At 46.1% G+C, this 19,467-nt stretch overlaps 1 protein-coding gene across 1 annotated transcript; it reads right to left on the reverse strand.

Moving 5' to 3' along the window:
• Positions 1 to 4,181: 4,181 nt before the first annotated feature.
• PDZK1IP1 (PDZK1 interacting protein 1) lies at positions 4,182 to 17,805 on the reverse strand. Its single transcript, XM_069979477.1, has 4 exons — positions 17,620 to 17,805; positions 14,967 to 15,087; positions 5,568 to 5,657; positions 4,182 to 4,760 (listed from the first exon to the last, which is right to left on the reverse strand). The coding sequence occupies exons 1-4, from the start codon at positions 17,684 to 17,686 to the stop codon at positions 4,688 to 4,690; spliced, it is 351 nt and encodes a 116-aa protein (XP_069835578.1). The 5' UTR covers positions 17,687 to 17,805; the 3' UTR covers positions 4,182 to 4,687.
• Between the last annotated feature and the right edge of the window lie 1,662 nt (positions 17,806 to 19,467).

The raw sequence follows: 19,467 nt of genomic DNA on the forward strand, positions 1-19,467 counted from the left end.
CTGGATGGCCATCATGTAATACCACATTTGCCCTGAAGTGGCCGCTGCAGCTCACTCTCTCCCAGGGATCCGTAGCGATCAGATGATCACTTTACCACCACATTAAAGATGTCATTTATAAGACACAACTCCAAGATGGCTGAGCGTCTCGCTTAATGACTCTTACATTCATAAACTCCTCTTTTTTTTTTTTGGTTGTTTCTTAATCTCCTCACCTTTTCATCAGTTTGTCTTACAAGACGTTGCATTATCAGGCGGTGATGTTATCTGGAGGGCCCTGCGGTCCCACAAGTGCCGGCATCTACACGCTATCAGCGTCTGGCTCAGCAAGGAGATACTTTCACAATTCCCGTCTTCCTGTCAGAAGCCTCCACCCCCCCTATCATTACAATGCACACGCCATGTCTCTGCGATACCGGAGATACAAGCCGCTGATTGTCACTACTAAGTTGACAGCCTGCAGAGCGGGCAACAAATGGGCCTGCACAAGAATCAGCCACCGGGTATTCTTCACTGTCTGCTCCGGCGCTCGTCGTCAGCAGGACGTCTCCATAGCCCCCGATGAAGAACGCCGCTCAGTAGTCACAGCACGGACGTGAAATACGACCACGGGGCTTATGGCGTAATATTTGCCCGATTGTTTCACGAGGTCTCATGAATGTTGCATGGAGGGAGTCGGAACAGGATCAGCGCGGCAGATCTGGACGGTTGGGCTTATCAGCCGTGAACACTGACATCGTGTTACACATCACATGCTAGAAGCTGGCAACGGACAGAAAAACACAGATAATAACCCCGCTCTAAAGAGTTTGAGAAAGTTGGAACATAATTTATTATATCGGTGACCACAGGGGGCGTTACAGGTTCAACCACAAATTATCAAATCATCGCTTCATGGCGTCCATCGTGCAGGAAAACAGAACGTTTGGTGTAAAAGTAATTGTATTTGAAGGTGTTGGAGTATTACGGAAAGCTGCTGCAGTCCTCCAAAAACCGCGCCCCCCTCTGTCTATATGTTGTGTCTGGTATTGCAGCTCAGCTCCAGCAAAGTGAATGGGGCTAATCCACAAGCTGTGGGCAGGTGTGGCCCTGTTTTTGGAAGAAAGGTTGTAAATGGAATTCTATTCAATCATTTGTCTTGATGAGAGCCGATAAAAAAAAAAAAATGCCGTCAGTTTAGAGTGTTTTGGTGTCATTTTATTTAAAGGAGTACTCCGGCGGGGAAAAAAAAAATATATATATATATATATTTTTATTTTTTATTATTATTATTTTTATTTTTTTATTTATTATTATTTTTTTTTTTATCAAATCAAATGGTGCAATTATCTATTTAGAAATTTGTAATTCACTTCTATTAAAAAATCTTAAGTCTTCCAGTACTTATTAGCTGCTGTATATCCTGCAGGAAGTGGTGTCTTCTCTCCAGTCTGACACAGTGCTCTCTGCTGCCACCTCTGTCCATGTCAGGAACTGTCCAGAGCATTAGAGGTTTTCTATGGGGATTTGCTGCTGCTCTGGACAGTTCCTGACATGGACAGAGGTGGCAGCAGAGAGCACTGTGTCAGACTGGAGAGCATACACCACTTCCTGCAGGATATACAGCAGCTGATAAGTATTGCAAGACTTGAGATTTTAAAATCTATATACAAATCTATATAGCTTTCTGAAATCGGTTGATTTGAAAGAAAAAGATTTTTGCTGGAGTACCTCTTTAACATGCATTATGGTGTGTGTGTGTGGGGGGGGGGGTCTTTTTAGCGTTTTTGTGACGGTGGGGAGATTATAGGAAATTTTGGTGGCTTTTTTTAATGTAGTTTTTTTTACACATTTTATTGCATTTTCAATGTTTTTGTTACATCCTTTTTATAGTTTTTTTTGGTGCATGATTTTGATGATTTCTCATGCATTTTTGTTCATGCATTTATAGGGGTTTACAGCTATTTTAACTTGTTTAACATGTTTAAAAATAATCGGCCGCCAACCACGCATGCCTGCTTGTATAAGAGTGGCTGATGGCTGGCGCTATATGCTTTAGATAGAAAGCAATAAAGTATATACTTACCTGTCCAGGCTCCCCAGTGTCCTGCCTGTTCCCCGCTCATCGGAGCAACCGCTAAATCTTCTGTAGCTGTCTGTGAAGTGCCAGCCAATCACTGGCCATAGCGCTGTCCTGTCACGGTTGGTGATTGGCTGAGCAGCCTGTTACTTCAAAGACAGGTACATAAGCTTTACCTGTAGCTGTGGTGAGCGGGGAACAGGCAGGAGGACACCAAGGAGTCTGGACAGGTAAGTATGTACTTTATTATTTTCTATCTCAAGTAAGGACTGCATGGACATCTTTTACTAGGCTCTGTAAGCGAGCACCAGTCTAACAGATCAGCTCTCACTTTCTGTATTAATCGGGCCGTGTAATATGGCCCTAAGTGTTCAAGTTTCCTGCAGCGCCACCACTGGACAAAATGAGTATTACGCAGTATCCACCCAAGAGCATTACACAGTACACTATGACCTCTGAGGGATCAGCAACCTCAATGATGCGGTGTGTGGGTGTGATGTGGTCTGCGATGTATGTCGTTTCCCAGAGTTTAATGGCTGATAACACAGAACAATAGCTCTAGCAGCCGCTCAGTCATAGACACGGGAAAATACCGAGTATATGCCAAGTCTGGTGACTGGGTGGAGCGGCTTTTCTTACAGTTCCGTTAATATGGAGAAGTTTGGGGATCTCCGAGGTGCGATGTTCTGCAGGAAGCCGCCGCTGTCTGGGGAGGTCGGGGGATTTGTGGGACAGAAAATTCCTGTAAACATTTAATAAGAAAACCGGTCCTAAGCAGTAATCGATAACCGAGCGGTGAGAAAGTGCTGAGTCCAATGCTGGAGAAGTGAAGCGGAGTTACTATTAACAGACTGGAGGAGCCGAGCAAAACATTTACCCATCATCATCATCATCATCATCATCACCCTGATCTAACTAAGGCCATAATCATCCATGCCGTAAAGTTGTCCATGATCGTGAATCCACGATTAAAGGTGTAGTTCACCAAAAAAAAAACTTCTTTCAAATCAACTGGTGCCAGAGATTTGTAATTTACTTTTATTAAAAAAATCTCCAGTCTTCCAGTACTTATTAGCTGCTGTATGTCCTGCAGGAAGTGGTGTATTCTCTCCAGTCTGACACAGTGCTCTCTGCTGCCACCTCTGTCCATGTCAGGAACTGCCCAGAGCAGGAGAGGTTTTCTATGGGGATTTGCTGCTGCTCTGGACAGTTCCTGACATGGACAGAGGTGGCAGCAGAGAGCACTGTGTCAGACTGGAGAGATAACACCAATCTCACTGTGTCCTTTAAGGTCGGTGTCTGTGGCGGACCCCCGAGCCCACGTGCAGGGGCCCAGTGCCGCCATTTCTCTTCAGCCCCTGTGAGTTTCTTACCCACTTTGGTCTCCTGTTTCCTCGTTGGAGCCTCCGCATGCTTCCCATAAAGTGTGTGGTCCCAGCTCGCCTGTGACTGCTATTCCAGTTCCAGCCGAGAGTCCTGCCGTGTTCCAGCCTACCTACCTGCCTCCAGCTGCACCTCGCCTGCCACCTCTAGCAGGCCAAGCCAAAGGAAGCAACCTGGGGGTCACCTGCCGCAGCACGTCCATCCCACCTTGTGGTGTGCACTGGTAAAGACCAGCGGCCCCTTAGACTCCGCTCCTTGCTGCTGCTTACGTCATTGCTAGTGGTGGTACATTGGTTCCAGTTGCGACATCCACTTCCTGCAGGACATACAGCAGCTGATACGTACTGGAAAACTTGATATTTCTTAATAGAAGTGAACTACAAATCTCTGGCACTTTCTGGCACCAGTTGATTTGAAAGAACCCCTTTAAATTAAGGTGATCCATAATGGAGGTTTCTTGCATAAAAATTACGGATGTTTCCATAGACTTCTAGAATTACGACCTGTACTAGAACATATGCGTAACATGAAATGAAGACCTCCAGCTGTCATACAGAGGCGCCAATCTTGATACCCCCCATAGTGTATAACCCATATGAATGTATGTACTACAGCATTATATGACATGCTTTTAGAGCAGAGTGGTGGTTGGTAGCCCAGACAACAGTGGGAGGGGAAAAAAAACAACATATCAGGAGAAGGAGACAAGTTTGCTAAATAATTGTATTTGCAAAAAATATTTTCATTTAATTAAAACTTTATTAAAAATATTTTACTTGATGAATCCTACAAGTATATTATTAGTGATGTGCACAGAAACATAGATCAGCACAGGAACTGTATACACAAAACGGATGGAGATTTGAATCAAAACGATTTGCAAAATTTTGGTGTAGTGACTTAATAACTACAAATCATAAAGGTGAAAAATATCAGATGGCTCCAGACAGGACGCTGCCGAGCCGATGGTGGCCGGGTGGAAAGCCCCATTGTGTGTGCGAATTCAGGCCAAGCTATTACATTCATAGACTGAATACATCTTTCTTAAAAGACTCTATAAATAACAAGGTTACAGGGTAACAGGCCCCTTTAAGAACAATAACTATCTATTCCTATTGACTGATGAAAGCCTGAGTGATCAGGTTAAATGTTGTCCAATCCTCCAATGGGGCTTGTGTGTTCTTTGTATAACATGTGAGGATTTCATTATACTGTCATGGTCAGTGAGACGTGATGACGTCAGAATCACATAGGAGTGGTCAGCTCATTGTCATGGACTTCTATCGGGTTGTCATAGACGTGTTCATGTTCCTTGGACCTGAAATAAGAACAGTCAGATCAACAGCTGCCATTTACTTATAGCAAAGGAACAGATCAGCTGCTACAGAGCCAAAGTGGGAGCTCAGCTCGACCAAGGCTAGATGGAAGTCGCTGCCAGACTCCTCTGCTGGCAGCTTATCTCTCTGAGAACAAAAGAATTGCACAGCTGAAATCCAACATACTCAGAAAGCCCCCCCCCCCCCATATACATTAGTCAACCAGAACTGCTGAAATCTGCGGGTTTGAATGACTTTTTCATCAGCTACTTTCTCTCAAAAACAGCGCCACCCCTGCCCTCAGGTTGTAAGTTGTATTACAGTTCAGCTCCAAGTCTCCAATCTTTCATCACTTATCAGCTGCTGTATGTCCTGCAGGAAGTGGTGTATTCTTTCCAGTCTGACACATCGCTCTCTGCTGCCACCTCTGTCCATGTCAGGAACTGTCCATAGCATCAAATCCCCAGAGAAAACCTCTCCTGCTCTGGACAGTTCCTGACATGGACAGAGGTGGCAGCAGTGAGCGCTGTGTCAGAAAGGAGAAAATACACCACTTAATGCAGTACATACAGCAGCTGATAAGTACTGGAAAACTGGAGATTTTTTTTTTAATAGAAGTAATTTGTAAACCTGTATAACTTTCTGACACCAGTTGATTTGAGGGGAAAAAAACTCTCCGGAGTACCCCTTTAAGAAACAAAGAAGCTGGGACCTATGGAATCAATATATTGTGAGTATCTTCCTTCATAGATCGGCCTGACTTGTATGTGATGACAGTGTATAACCCAATGAGGTAGCATCCTCCATACCTGCTGGTGTAGTGACCAAAGGTCCCATTGGGAACAGAGGCATCGCCGAAGCCTTTAGGTCCTTCTGTAGGGTCCGACTCGGTGCTAGATCTGGAGGAAAAGAGAAAAAAACATTATAACATATTGGAGGAGCCGACATATTGTAAAGAATCATCTGTTTCTTTGAGAGATCAGCGTCAGTAGACCCATAAGGCGGCTGCTGATCTCGATGTACTGTAATACACATGCACGCTCAGCCAGTCCTAGCATACATGCTAATGGAGGAGGAAAGTTCTCCCAGCTACGCATAGAAATTGCCGGATGATAAGTAGTCATGTGACTTAAATTCTGTATTTTCACCGACCGGCTGTTATTTAAAGGGAATCTGTCAGCTGCAGATCACATAACTGCTGACACTGAGAGATTATTTGCTTTATTTCTATAGGATTCACTTAATGTAGATTTACTTACCACATCTGCTGGAAGTTTCCTCCAAGTATCTACTACTCTCTCAGTAAAGTATTATTTTCTTCTTATCTTTTCCCCCCAAATGTGCCCCCTTGTTCTTTCACCCTGAACCCTATTTAGTACTTTAACATATTTAAAGGTTTCGATCATGTCCCCCCTTTCCCTTCTTTCTATATACAGCAAAGATCTCAATGAGAGATCTGTATACTTATACTAGAAGTCCCCCAGGGGTATAACCCTAACCCTAGGGGGGAATAACCCTAACCCCAGGGGGGAATAACCCTAACCTCAGGGGAGTATTCCTAACCCCAGGGGAAACAACCCTAACCCCAGGGGGGAATAACCCTAACCCCAGGGGGAATAACCCTAACCACAGGGGGAATAACCCTAACCCCAGGGGGAATAACCCTAACCCCAGGGGAAACAACCCTAACCCCAGGGGGGAATAACCCTAACCCCAGGGGGAATAACCCTAACCACAGGGGGAATAACCCTAACCCCAGGGGGGAATAACCCTAACCCCAGGGGGAATAACCCTAACCACAGGGGAATAACCCTAACCCCAGGGGGAATAACCCTAACCCCAGGGGGAATAACCCTAACACAAGGGGGAATAACCCTAACCCCAGGGGGAATAACCCTAACCCCAGGGGAAATAACCCTAACCCCAGGGGGAATAACCCTAACCCCAGGGGGGGATAACCCTAACCCCAGGGGGAATAACCCTAACCCCAGGGGAAATAACCCTAACCCCAGGGGGAATAACCCTAACCACAGGGGGAATAACCCTAACCCCAGGGGGGATAACCCTAACCCCAGGGGGAATAACCCTAACCCTAGGGGCGAATAACCCTAACCCCAGGGGAATAACCCTAACCCTAGGGGCGAATAACCCTAACCCCAGGGGAAATAACCCTAACCCCAGGGGGAATAACCCTAACCCCAGGGGGGAATAACCCTAACCCTAGGGGGAATAACCCTAACCCCAGGGGAATAACCCTAACCCCAGGGGGGAATAACCCTAACCCCAGGGGGGAATAACCCTAACCCCAGGGGGAATAACCCTAACCACAGGTAGAATAACCCTAACCCCAGGGGGAATAACCCTAACCCCAGGGGAATAACCCTAACCCCAGGGGGGAATAACCCTAACCCCAGGGGGAATAACCCTAACCACAGGGGGGGAATAACCCTAACCCCAGGGGGAATAACCCTAACCCCAGGGGAAATAACCCTAACCCCAGGGGGGGAATAACCCTAACCCCAGGGGGAATAACCCTAACCCCAGGGGGGCTTCTAGTATAAGTGTAAAAAAAAAAAAGTATTGTTATTAGTAAAAAGCCCCCTTCCCTAATAAAAGTCTGAATCACCCCCCTTTTCCCAGGTTATAAATAAAAGTAAATAAATAAATAAACATGTTTGCTATCGCCGCGTGCGTAATCGCCCGATCTATTAATTAATCACATTCCTGATCTCGCACGGTAAACGGCGTCAGCGCAAAAAAATCCCAATGTGCAAAATTGCGCATTTTTGGTCGCATCAAATCCAGAAAAAATGTAATAAAAAGCGATCAAAAAGTCGTATATGCGCAATCAAGGTACCGATAGAAAGAACACATCATGGCGCAAAAACTGACACCTCACACAGCCCCATAGACCAAAGGATAAAAGCGCTATAAGCCTGGGAATAGAGCGATTTTAAGGAACGTATATTTGTTAACAATGGTTTGAATTTTTTTACAGGCCATCAGATACAATAAAAGTCATACATGTTATATATCGTTGTAATTGTAACAACTTGAGGAACATATATAACATATATAACCCCAGGGCGAATGGCGTAAAAACAAATACCCCCAAATAAAAGAAATGCGTTTTTTTTTTGTTCAATTTCACCACACATTGAGTTTTTTGCTCGTTTCGCAGTGTAATTTATGCAAAAATTCAGCCTGTCATTGCAAAGTACAATTAGTGACGCAAAAAATAAGGGCTCATGTGGGTTTCTTGGGAGAAAAATGCAAGTGCTATGGGCTTATATACACAAGGAGGAAACAACGAAAACGCAAAAACGAAAATTGGCTCCGTCCTTAAGGGGTTAAGTCTTTCCTGATTTTTTAATGGTTTTATGCTCCTCTCCCTCCTGTCTATCTCCAATAGAGATAGACAGGAGTCACATTAACCTGCAAGGAGCTGTATCCCTCAGGTATATAGAGACCACCATGGAAGGAAGGATGTGGGGGTCTATGATACTAAATAACAGCTCCATCCATCTGTAATCTCCTCCATAAACTCCAATGGAACAGAACTATCCCCTGATCCCTATGTGGATTGTGAGTGGAGGAAGGTGCAGTATATCCCGGACAATGCACAGGATGCTCACAACCTTCCAATCACTTCCTGAATGTAAACTTTACATATTTCATCAGTGACTCAATTGTTCTGGATCCCTGGAGAAGTTCTTGCCGGTCGCTTTAACTCCTCACATGCTAATATAGGTGGAGCCGAAGGCTATAGTATCTGTCTGTGGTGGAAGATAGAACCTGGATGTAAGTGCTAGCTCTGCACCCCAGTAACTATACCTCTGAACCCCAGTAACTATACCTCTGCACCCCCTGTATATACCTCTGCACCCCAGTAACTATACCTCTGAACCCCCTGTATATACCTCTGCACCCCAGTATATACCTCTGCACCCCTGTAACTATACCTCTGCACCCCTGTATATACCTCTGCACCCCTGTAACTATACCTCTACACCCCCTGTATATACCTCTGCACCCCAGTAACTATACCTCTGAACCCCCTGTATATACCTCTGCACCCCAGTAACTATACCTCTGCACCCCAGTAACTATACCTCTGAACCCCTGTTACTATACCTCTGCACCCCTGTAACTATACCTCTGCACCCCAGTAACTATACCTCTGCACCCCTGTATATACCTCTGCACCCCAGTATATACCTCTGCACCCCTGTAACTATACCTCTGCACCCCAGTATATACCTCTGCACCCCAGTAACTATACCTCTGCACCCCAGTAACTATACCTCTGAACCCCTGTTACTATACCTCTGCACCCCTGTAACTATACCTCTGCACCCCAGTAACTATACCTCTGCACCCCTGTATATACCTCTGCACCCCAGTATATACCTCTGCACCCCTGTAACTATACCTCTGCACCCCAGTATATACCTCTGCACCCCAGTAACTATACCTCTGCACGCCAGTAACTATACCTCTGCACCCCAGTATATACCTCTGCACCCCTGTAACTATACCTCTGCACCCCAGTAACTATACCTCTGCACCCCTGTATATACCTCTGCACCCCAGTATATACCTCTGCACCCCTGTAACTATACCTCTGCACCCCAGTATATACCTCTGCACCCCAGTAACTATACCTCTGCACCCCTGTATATACCTCTGCACCCCAGTAACTATACCTCTGCACCCCAGTAACTATACCTCTGCACCCCTGTAACTATACCTCTACACCCCAGTAACTATACCTCTGCACCCCAGTAACTATACCTCTGCACCCCTGTATATACCTCTGCACCCCTGTAACTATACCTCTGCACCCCAGTAACTATACCTCTGAACCCCTGTTACTATACCTCTGCACCCCTGTAACTATACCTCTGCACCCCAGTAACTATACCTCTGCACCCCTGTATATACCTCTGCACCCCAGTATATACCTCTGCACCCCTGTAACTATACCTCTGCACCCCAGTATATACCTCTGCACCCCAGTAACTATACCTCTGCACCCCTGTATATACCTCTGCACCCCAGTAACTATACCTCTGCACCCCTGTATATACCTCTGCACCCCTGTAACTATACCTCTGCACCCCCTGTATATACCTCTGCACCCCAGTATATACCTCTGCACCCCTGTAACTATACCTCTGCACCCCAGTATATACCTCTGCACCCCAGTAACTATACCTCTGCACCCCTGTATATACCTCTGCACCCCAGTAACTATACCTCTGCACCCCTGTATATACCTCTGCACCCCTGTAACTATACCTCTGCACCCCCTGTAAATATACCTCTGCACCCCTGTAATTATACCTCTGCACCCCCTGTATATACCTCTGCACCCCTGTATATACCTCTGCACCCCTGTAATTATACCTCTGCACCCCCTGTATATACCTCTGCACCCCTGTAATTATACCTCTGCACCCCAGTAACTATACCTCTGCCCCCTGTATATACCTCTGCACCCCTGTAACTATAGCTCTGCACCACTGTAACTATACCTCTGCACCCCAGTATATACCTCTGCACCCCAGTAACTATACCTCTGCACCCCTGTATATACCTCTGCACCCCAGTAACTATACCTCTGCACCCCTGTATATACCTCTGCACCCCTGAAACTATACCTCTGAACCCCTGTTACTATACCTCTGCACCCCCTATATATACCTCTGCACCCCCTGTAAATATACCTCTGCACCCCTGTAATTATACCTCTGCACCCCCTGTATATACCTCTGCACCCCTGTAATTATACCTCTGCACCCCAGTAACTATACCTCTGCCCCCCTGTATATACCTCTGCACCCCAGTAACTATAGCTCTGCACCCCAGTAACTATACCTCTGCCCCCCTGTATATACCTCTGCACCCCAGTAACTATAGCTCTGCACCCCTGTAACTATACCTCTGCCCCCCTGTATATACCTCTGCACCCCAGTAACTATACCTCTGCACCCCCTGTAACTATACCTCTGTACCCCAGTATATACCTCTGCACCCCTGTATATACCTCTGCACCCCAGTAACTATACCTCTGTACCCCAGTAACTATACTTCTGCACCCCCTGTAACTATACCTCTGCACCCCAGTAACTATACCTCTGCACCCCCTGTATATACCTCTGCACCCCTGTGTATACCTCTGCACCCCAGTAACTATATCTCTGTACCCCTGTATATACCTCTGCACCCCTGTAACTATACCTCTGCACCCCTGTAACTATACCCCTGCACCTCAGTAACTATACCTCTGCACCACCTGTATATACCTCTGCACCACTTGTATATACCTCTGCACCCCCAGTAACTATACCTCTGCACCCCCTGTATATACCTCGGCACCCCCTGTATATACCTCTGCACCCCCTGTAATTATACCTCTGCACCCCCTGTATATACCTCTGCACCCCCTGTATATACCTCTGCACCCCCTGTAATTATACCTCTGCACCCCAGTAACTATACCTCTGCACCCCCTGTATATACCTCTGCACCCCAGTAACTATACCTCTGCACCCCTGTATATTCCTCTGCACCCCTGTAACTATAGCTCTGCACCCCAGTAACTAGACCTCTGCACCCCAGTAACTATACCTCTGCACCCCAGTAATTATACCTCTGCACCCCCTGTAACTATACCTCTGCACCCCAATAACTATACCCCTGCTCTCCAGTAACTATACCTCTGCATCCCTGTAACTATACCCCTGCACCCCCTGTATATACCTCTGCACCCCCTGTATATACCTCTGCACCCCAATAACTATACCCCTGCTCTCCAGTAACTATACCTCTGCACCCCAGTCACTATACCTCTGCACCCCTGTATATACCTCTACACCCCCTGTATATACCTCTACACCCCCTGTATATACCTCTGCACCCCCTGTAACTATACCCCTGCACCCCCTGTAATTGTACCTCTGCATCCCTGTAACTATACCTCTGCACCCCAGTAACTATACCTCTGCACCCCCTGTAACTATACCTCTGCACCCCCTGTATATACCTCTGCACCCCAGTAACTATACCTCTGCACCCCCTGTATATACCTCTGCACCCCAGTAACTATACCTCGGCACCCCCTGTATATACCTCTGCACCCCTGTATATACCTCTGCACCCCTGTATATACCTCTGTACCCCAGTAACTATACTTCTGCACCCCTGTAACTATACCTCTGCACCCCAGTAACTATACCTCTGCACCCCAGTAACTATACCTCTGCACCCCCTGTAACTATACCTCTGCACCCCAGTAACTATACCTCTGCATCCCAGTAACTATACCTCTGCACCCCAGTAACTATAACTCTGCACCGCCTGTAACTATACCTCTGCACCCCTGTAACTATAACTCTGCACCCCTGTAATTATACCTCTGCACCCCAGTAGCTATACCTCTGCACCCCAGTAACTATACCTCTGCACCCCCTGTAACTATACCTCTGTACCCCAGTATATACCTCTGCACCCCTGTATATACCTCTGCACCCCAGCAACTATACCTCTGCACCCCAGTAACTATACCTCTGTACCCCAGTAACTATACTTCTGCACCCCCTGTAACTATACCTCTGCACCCCCTGTAACTATACCTCTGCACCCCAGTAACTATACCTCTGCACCCCAGTAACTATACCTCTGCACCCCCTGTATATACCTCTGCACTCCTGTGTATACCTCTGCACCCCAGTAACTATATCTCTGTACCCCTGTATATACCTATGCACCCCAGTAACTATACCTCTACACCCCTTGTATATACCTCTGCACCCCAGTAACTATACCTCTGCACCCCAGTAACTATACCTCTGTACCCCAGTAACTATACCTCTGCACCCCAGTAACTATACCTCTGCACCCCAGTAACTATACCTCTGTACCCCAGTAACTATACATATACATTTGTTGAGAACTATAAGCAGTTTGTAGCCCCCCCCCCCCCCATCAGCTAAACCCACTTATGTTCAGACATGGAGGGCACCAGGACCCCGATACACGACCCATTCTCCACAAGATAACCAGCAGTCCTAGGAGTTTCCCATCTTGTGTCTCTAAACCGGTAGGGTGAGGGGTGTGACCGTCCTATGGTAATGTCTAGTATCCTGCCAGGACCCAGTCATGGTTGGCCCATGAATTATTGTGTGACTATTATGTGAATGAAAATGATCCAGGCAAGAACAGAAGCAACAGCTGATCCCCGGGCGGAGAGGAGTGTTTGTAATGCAGCAGTATACATGTACGCTGGCACGCCTCACATTACGCAACAGAAGAAACGTGTCCAGACATTGTCTTAAAGGTGTCTGTCTGATCCTTAAAGCGAAAGAGATTTATACAAAGTGTGTGTTCTGTGACCTATCTATAACAGAGGAGGGGTCCACAACTGCTAAGGGACCATCAGAGAAGAGGCTCTAGCATTGAACTGCTCCCCCTGTGTGCCGCAACATTATCAGAACAGCTACATATATATATTTACTAGATATATAAGTCCTGAGCACTTAGCTCCCCCTAGTGGTGGCTGCATGTAGCCAGAATTCTGAAGTTAATCAATTCAGAGTTCTATACAGGTGTATTCAAGATACTCATAGGCTTTCTGAGTCTTCCAGCTATAGCTTCTGTAACCAGCAGGCAGAGGGTAGGGAGCAGCAATCCCTCAGGCTGGCAGAAGCCCTGTGAGATTAGCCATAAGCCGGCAGCTAGTCAAGGCTCATCCCAACTCTCTGTAGTTCAATGAAGTATCGCACCATCTCAGGTTCAGTAAAGAACCATCCAAGATAAGAACCAGAAGGTCGAGATGAGCAAAAATCTGGTATTTAAGTCTATTTTGCAGCTCCTGTGGCTTAAAGTTCTCAACCACCAAGCATGGTGTGCCTTCAGACTCCAGAACTTTAAAGGAACTTAAACATAACTTCTGATATGTTGCTGCCCATGGTAAGACTTACAATTTCTTGCATACTTGTTATTATCTATTCAGTCTCCTTCCCCCAGTTCTCCGCTGCTGCTTTCTGCTGAAAACACTGTGTGTGGGCTTTTTCCTCTGTCCCCACCTCCTGACTGGCTTTATCTGCAACTTTGTAGCTTCTTTGTACTGACTGAACTGACTGTGATTAACCCTCCCAGCATTACAGCAAGCTACAATGTTGCAGATAAACCCTGCCAGGGACTTGTTTACATTAGCCGTCTCAGAAGGGAGGGGGGATGAGGGGGAGACAGAGAGAAAAGCTCACACACATATTTTTGTGTCTTCAGCAGAAAGCAGCAGCTGAGAACTGGGGGAAGGAGACTGAATATATAATAACAAGTATGGAAGGAATTGTTAGTCTCATCATGGGCAGCAACATATCAAAAGTTATGTTTGAGTGGAATACCCCTTTAAGCATGTTCAACGGCCATCGAGTGTTTTCTGCCTCTAGGTGTGAACTGCAACCATGAAGTGTATGGTGTCAAACCCATCTGTGAATTGTTATAGATCAGTGGACTGTGGATGGGCTAACGATGGGCAATAGTGTTGAGAGGACTTGCTGAACTGTTCGGGTCCGGCTACGTTTTCTGAACGTTTGGCAGGTTAACATGGATAGAGCCTGTGGCTGTATGGACTCCTTTGGGCTGCTTCCAACTTCTCCAGCCGCCAGAAGTCAAATGGGTAATGTGTTGAGGCCCCTTTAAGGGTGGTATTACACGAAGCGATTTTTTTCAATTAACGATAAACGATCTCCAACGATCGCAATAGCGGTTGCCTAATAATCGTTCGTTTTACTACACGGAAAGATTATCGGTTATATTGGAGCAACAAAATTCAAGAACACTCCCCTTTCAATTTGCGAATGAACAGGGAACGGCTAACGACATCTTATTCGTGCGAACGATGTGTAAAAGACAAACGATAAAAATAGATTCAAAACCTATTAAACGACCAGCGACCAATCGTTCGTCGTTTAATCGTTGTCTACTATTACACTTAAAGATAATCGTTCAAATACGACCGATTGAACGATTATTCGAACGATAATCGCTTCGTGTAATACCACCCTAACACTGAGCTGCAATTCCAGACAAGACCAACGGACAGCCTTCAAAGAAAGCAGCCATTTTTTTCCGACCCTGGACTTCCCCTTGAAGTTTTCCATAGTTGGCCACATCTTGAGGTATACATTCATAGAACTTACTTGGATTTCTTCTTCAAAAATATGTTGGTGACATAGAAAACAAGAATGAGGAAAAGGAAGACGGTCACGGCGATGAGTCCTGTGCCCCATTGGGGAATCTTCCGGGCCTGTTTGGCGGTGTCTACAATTCGAACAACATTTTAAAAATTAGTTTCATGAACTGTTATAAACAGACAGAACTGAATGATCACTGATCCCAGATTTAAAAAATCTCAAGTTTTCCAGTACTTATCATCTGTTGTATGTCCTGCAGGGACTGTTGTATTCCTTCCATTGCTGCCACCTCTGTCCATGTCAAGAACTGTCCAGAGCAGAGCAGAAAGTTATATAGATTTGTAATTTACTTATGTTTTAAAATCTTAAGTCTTCCCATATTTATCAGCTGCTGTATGTACTGCAGGAAGTGGTGTATTCTTTCCAGTCTGACACAGTGCTCTCTGCTGCCACCTCTGTCCATGTCAGGAACTGTCCAGAGCAGGAGAGGTTTTCTATGGGGATTTGCTGCTGCTCTGGACAGTTCCTGACATGGACAGAGGTGGCAGCAGAGAGCACTGTGTCAGACTGGAGAGAATACACCACTTCCTGCAAGACATACAGCAGCTGGTAAGTACTGGAAGACTGTAGATTTTTAAATAGAAGTAAATTACAAATCTGTATAACCTTCTGACACACAGTACAGCTGATAGGTAGAAATATAGACAGAAACATATATAGATATTCTCTATAACACATCCAGCCTGGGTAATACCTCCCCTTCTCTGTATGTTTCTCCTTGTATTTCTATACACATTGTATATGGGATGATAAGGCAGACTCCTGCTGAACCTCCATAAGGAAAGCCGTGATAACAATGAAGTGTTTGTCTGCCCTATTACACAATGGCCGCCTGAACAGCAGGTGATTCATGTGCTTTTGTAAATGTCTCTTCCCTCTAATTTCACAAGCCGCCATTAACAAAAAAAAAAAAGTACCGTAAGATAAAACAACACGAAAACATACACACGGTGACGCAGAAGCGGAGAGAATAGCACATGGCAGCGGCCCCAAGATTCCTGGCCCTGATGTCCGCAGCTGCTTGTGTCTATAGGTCTCCGGCTATCCGCATCTTTCCAAGACAGACAATGGTGATTATGGATAGACAAAGCCTGTCCGGACGCCTAATATATCCAATACTACAGCACAGAGGCACAGAACAGCATATACATGTGCTTAAAGGGGTTGTTCACCAAATTTTTTTTCTTTCAAATCAACATAAAGCGCCAGAGATTTGTAATTCACTTCTATTAAAAAATCTTAAGTCTTCCAGTACTTATCAGCTGCTGTGTGTCCTGCAGGAAGTGGTGTTTTCTTTCCTGTCTAACACAGTGCTCTCTGCTGCCACCTCTGTCCATGTCAGGAACTGTCCAGAGCAGCAGCAAATCCCTATAGAAAATCTCTCCTGCTCTCCAGACTGGAAATAATACAACTTCCTGCTGGGCGTACAGCAGCTAATAAGTACTGGAAGGCTTGAGATTTTTTAATAGAAGTAAATTACAAATCTCTGGCACTTCATGGCAGCAGTTGATATGAAAGATATTTTTTTTTTTTGGTGCACTACCCCTTTAAAAGGATTTTCTATAGTCAAAATCTATCACCTCTAAATGGCTGATTAGAGTGGTCTGTGCGTTGGGACCCTCAACATTTGTGAAAACAGGGGTTCCCCTCCTTTTGGAAGGATTAGTAGGAGAGTATACATGCTGCCACTTCACTCATACTCTATGTTCGCCCTGATTGGTGGGGGTCCTAGCAGTCAGACCCCCAGCTATTAGACAGTGTTAAGTATAGGAACACCACCTTTAAAGTGGTCATCCCTATATCCCCTATTCACTGAATAGAGAATAACTAGTAAACAAATAAATGGAGTGGCGGTCATATGCATGGACAGAGCCCCGTTAAAGGAGTAAAAAAATAAATAAAAAAAATTCTTTCAAATCAACTGGTGCCAGAAATTAGTAATTTACTTCTATATAAAATCTCCAGTCTTCCAGTACTTATCAGCTGCTGTATGTCCTGCAGGACATGGTGTATTCTCTGCAGTCTGACATAGTGCTCTCTGCTGCCATCTCTGTCCATGTCAGGAACTGTCCAGAGCAGAAGCAAATCCCATAGAAAACCTCCTGGATAGAATACACCACTTGCTACAGGACATACAGCAGCTGATAAGTACTGGAACTGGAGATTTTTAATAGAAGTAAATTACAGCGGTTGATTTGAAAGAAAAAAAACATATATGGTGAACTACCCGTTTAATTCCCTATGGAGCTGCACATTGCTGAACACTCCTAAGACCCTCTGCATAAATTCTACACATGGGGGGTATATAGATGTCATCCAACAACTGTTAAAGGTATACAGCAGGGGTAAGGAACCTTGGCCCTACAGCTGTTGCAAAACCACAACTCCTATCATGCCTGGACAGCCAATGCTAAAGCTTTTGGTGTTCAAGCATGATGGGAGTTGTAGTTTTGCAACAGCTGTAGGGCCAAAGTTCCCTAGCCCTGCTGTATACCTTTAATAGTTGTTGGATGGCATCTATATACCCCCTATGTGTGTGCTTTGTGCATCTCAAGCTAATGCATCTAATAGAGCTATAACCGGTAATACAGTAACCTACCTGACTGGCAGGAGACCTGTCCTAGAGAGAGAAGCAGCAGCAGTGAGATGGTCTGCAGGCAGAGCATTGTCACAGAGATCCCGTCCTGATGGTTCCTCTGTGAAACCGGGAAATAAAATCAGATCAGGACAACAAGGAAGAATTCCAGAGCAGTTAATGCTCCACCGGACAGGTATTTGGGAACACCTCTGTGCACTTTGGGAGGGACCTGTCCCCGGTCACAGGAGCTAATGCATCACCTAGTAAAGAATAAGCAGAGTCAGATGACTCTCCGAGAGCTAAAAGAGTCACCAGGGCTAGTAGGGAATCCAGTGGATTTAAAGGATGGACCAGATAGAATCTCAAAAGAATCACAAAAGCCACATGAATCCCATAGTAACTGTACTGAAAGTAACAATGGCAATAATAATAATAAGTCAGGGGTAAAGTCTGGGGGACCAGAAAGCATTGCCCCCCCCCCCCCCTGACTGTGATACATAGTGTAAGCATGGCCGCTCACCGCAGTACGTGCACGAGACAATACTGTAACGGAACCAATATCAGTATAAGCCCCATACAGTGACCAGATAGCGGTGGATACACAGACTCTGCAGGCGCTGCCGTCACATTTGGTACTATGATGTCTTCTTATTCTCTTTTCTCATCTACCCCCATACAGCAGTTATCCCTCCTCTGTGTACCCCCATACAGCAGTTATCCCTCCTCTGTGTACCCCCATACAGCAGTTAGCCCTCCTCTGTGTACCCCCATACAGCAGGTATACCTCCTCTGTGTACCCCCATACAGCTGTTAGACCTCCCCTGTGTACCCCCATACAGAAGGTAGACCTCCTCTGTAAACCCCAATACAGCAGTTAGACCTCCTCTGTGTACCCCCATACAGCAGGTATACCTCCTCTGTGTACCCCATACAGCAGGTAGACCTCCTCTGTGTACCCCCATACAGCAGGTAGACCTCCTCTGTGTACCCCCATACAGCAGTTAACCATCCTCTGTGTACCCCCATACAGCAGGTATACTTCCTCTGTGTACCCCCATACAGCTGTTAGACCTCCCCTGTATACCCCCATACAGAAGGTAGACCTCCTCTGTAAACCCCAATACAGCAGTTAGACCTCCTCTGTGTACCCCCATACAGCAGGTAGACCTCCTCTGTGTACCCCCATACAGCAGGTAGACCTCCTCTGTGTACCCCCATACAGCAGGTAGACCTCCTTTGTGTAACTCCATACAGAAGGTAGACCTCCTCTGTGTAACTCCATACAGAAGGTAGACCTCTTCTGTGTACCCCCATACAGCAGTTAGCCCTCCTCTGTGTACCCCCATACAGCAGTAAGCCCTCCTCTGTGTACCCCCATACAGCAGGTAGACCTCCTCTGTGTACCCCCATACAGCAGTTAGACCTCCTCTGTGTACCCCCATACAGCAGGTAGACCTCCTCTGTGTACCCCCATACAGCAGGTATACTTCCTCTGTGTACCCCCATACAGCAGGTAGACCTCCTCTGTAAACCCCCATACAGCAGGTAGACCTCCTCTGTGTACCCCCATACAGCAGTTAGACCTCCTCTGTGTACCCCCATACAGCAGGTAGACCTCCTCTGTGTACCCCCATACAGCAGGTATACTTCCTCTGTGTACCCCCATACAGCAGGTAGACCTCCTCTGTGTACCCCCATACAGCAGGTATACTTCCTCTGTGTACACCCATACAACAGTTAGCCCCTCTCTGTGTACCCGCATACAGCAGGTATACTTCCTCTGTGTACCCCCATACAGCAGTTAGCCCCTCTCTGTGTACCCCCATACAGCAGGTATACTTCCTCTGTGTACCCCCATACAGTAGTTAG

This window comes from Dendropsophus ebraccatus, chromosome 8, assembly GCF_027789765.1.
Source record: "Dendropsophus ebraccatus isolate aDenEbr1 chromosome 8, aDenEbr1.pat, whole genome shotgun sequence".
NCBI lineage: Eukaryota > Metazoa > Chordata > Amphibia > Anura > Hylidae > Dendropsophus > Dendropsophus ebraccatus.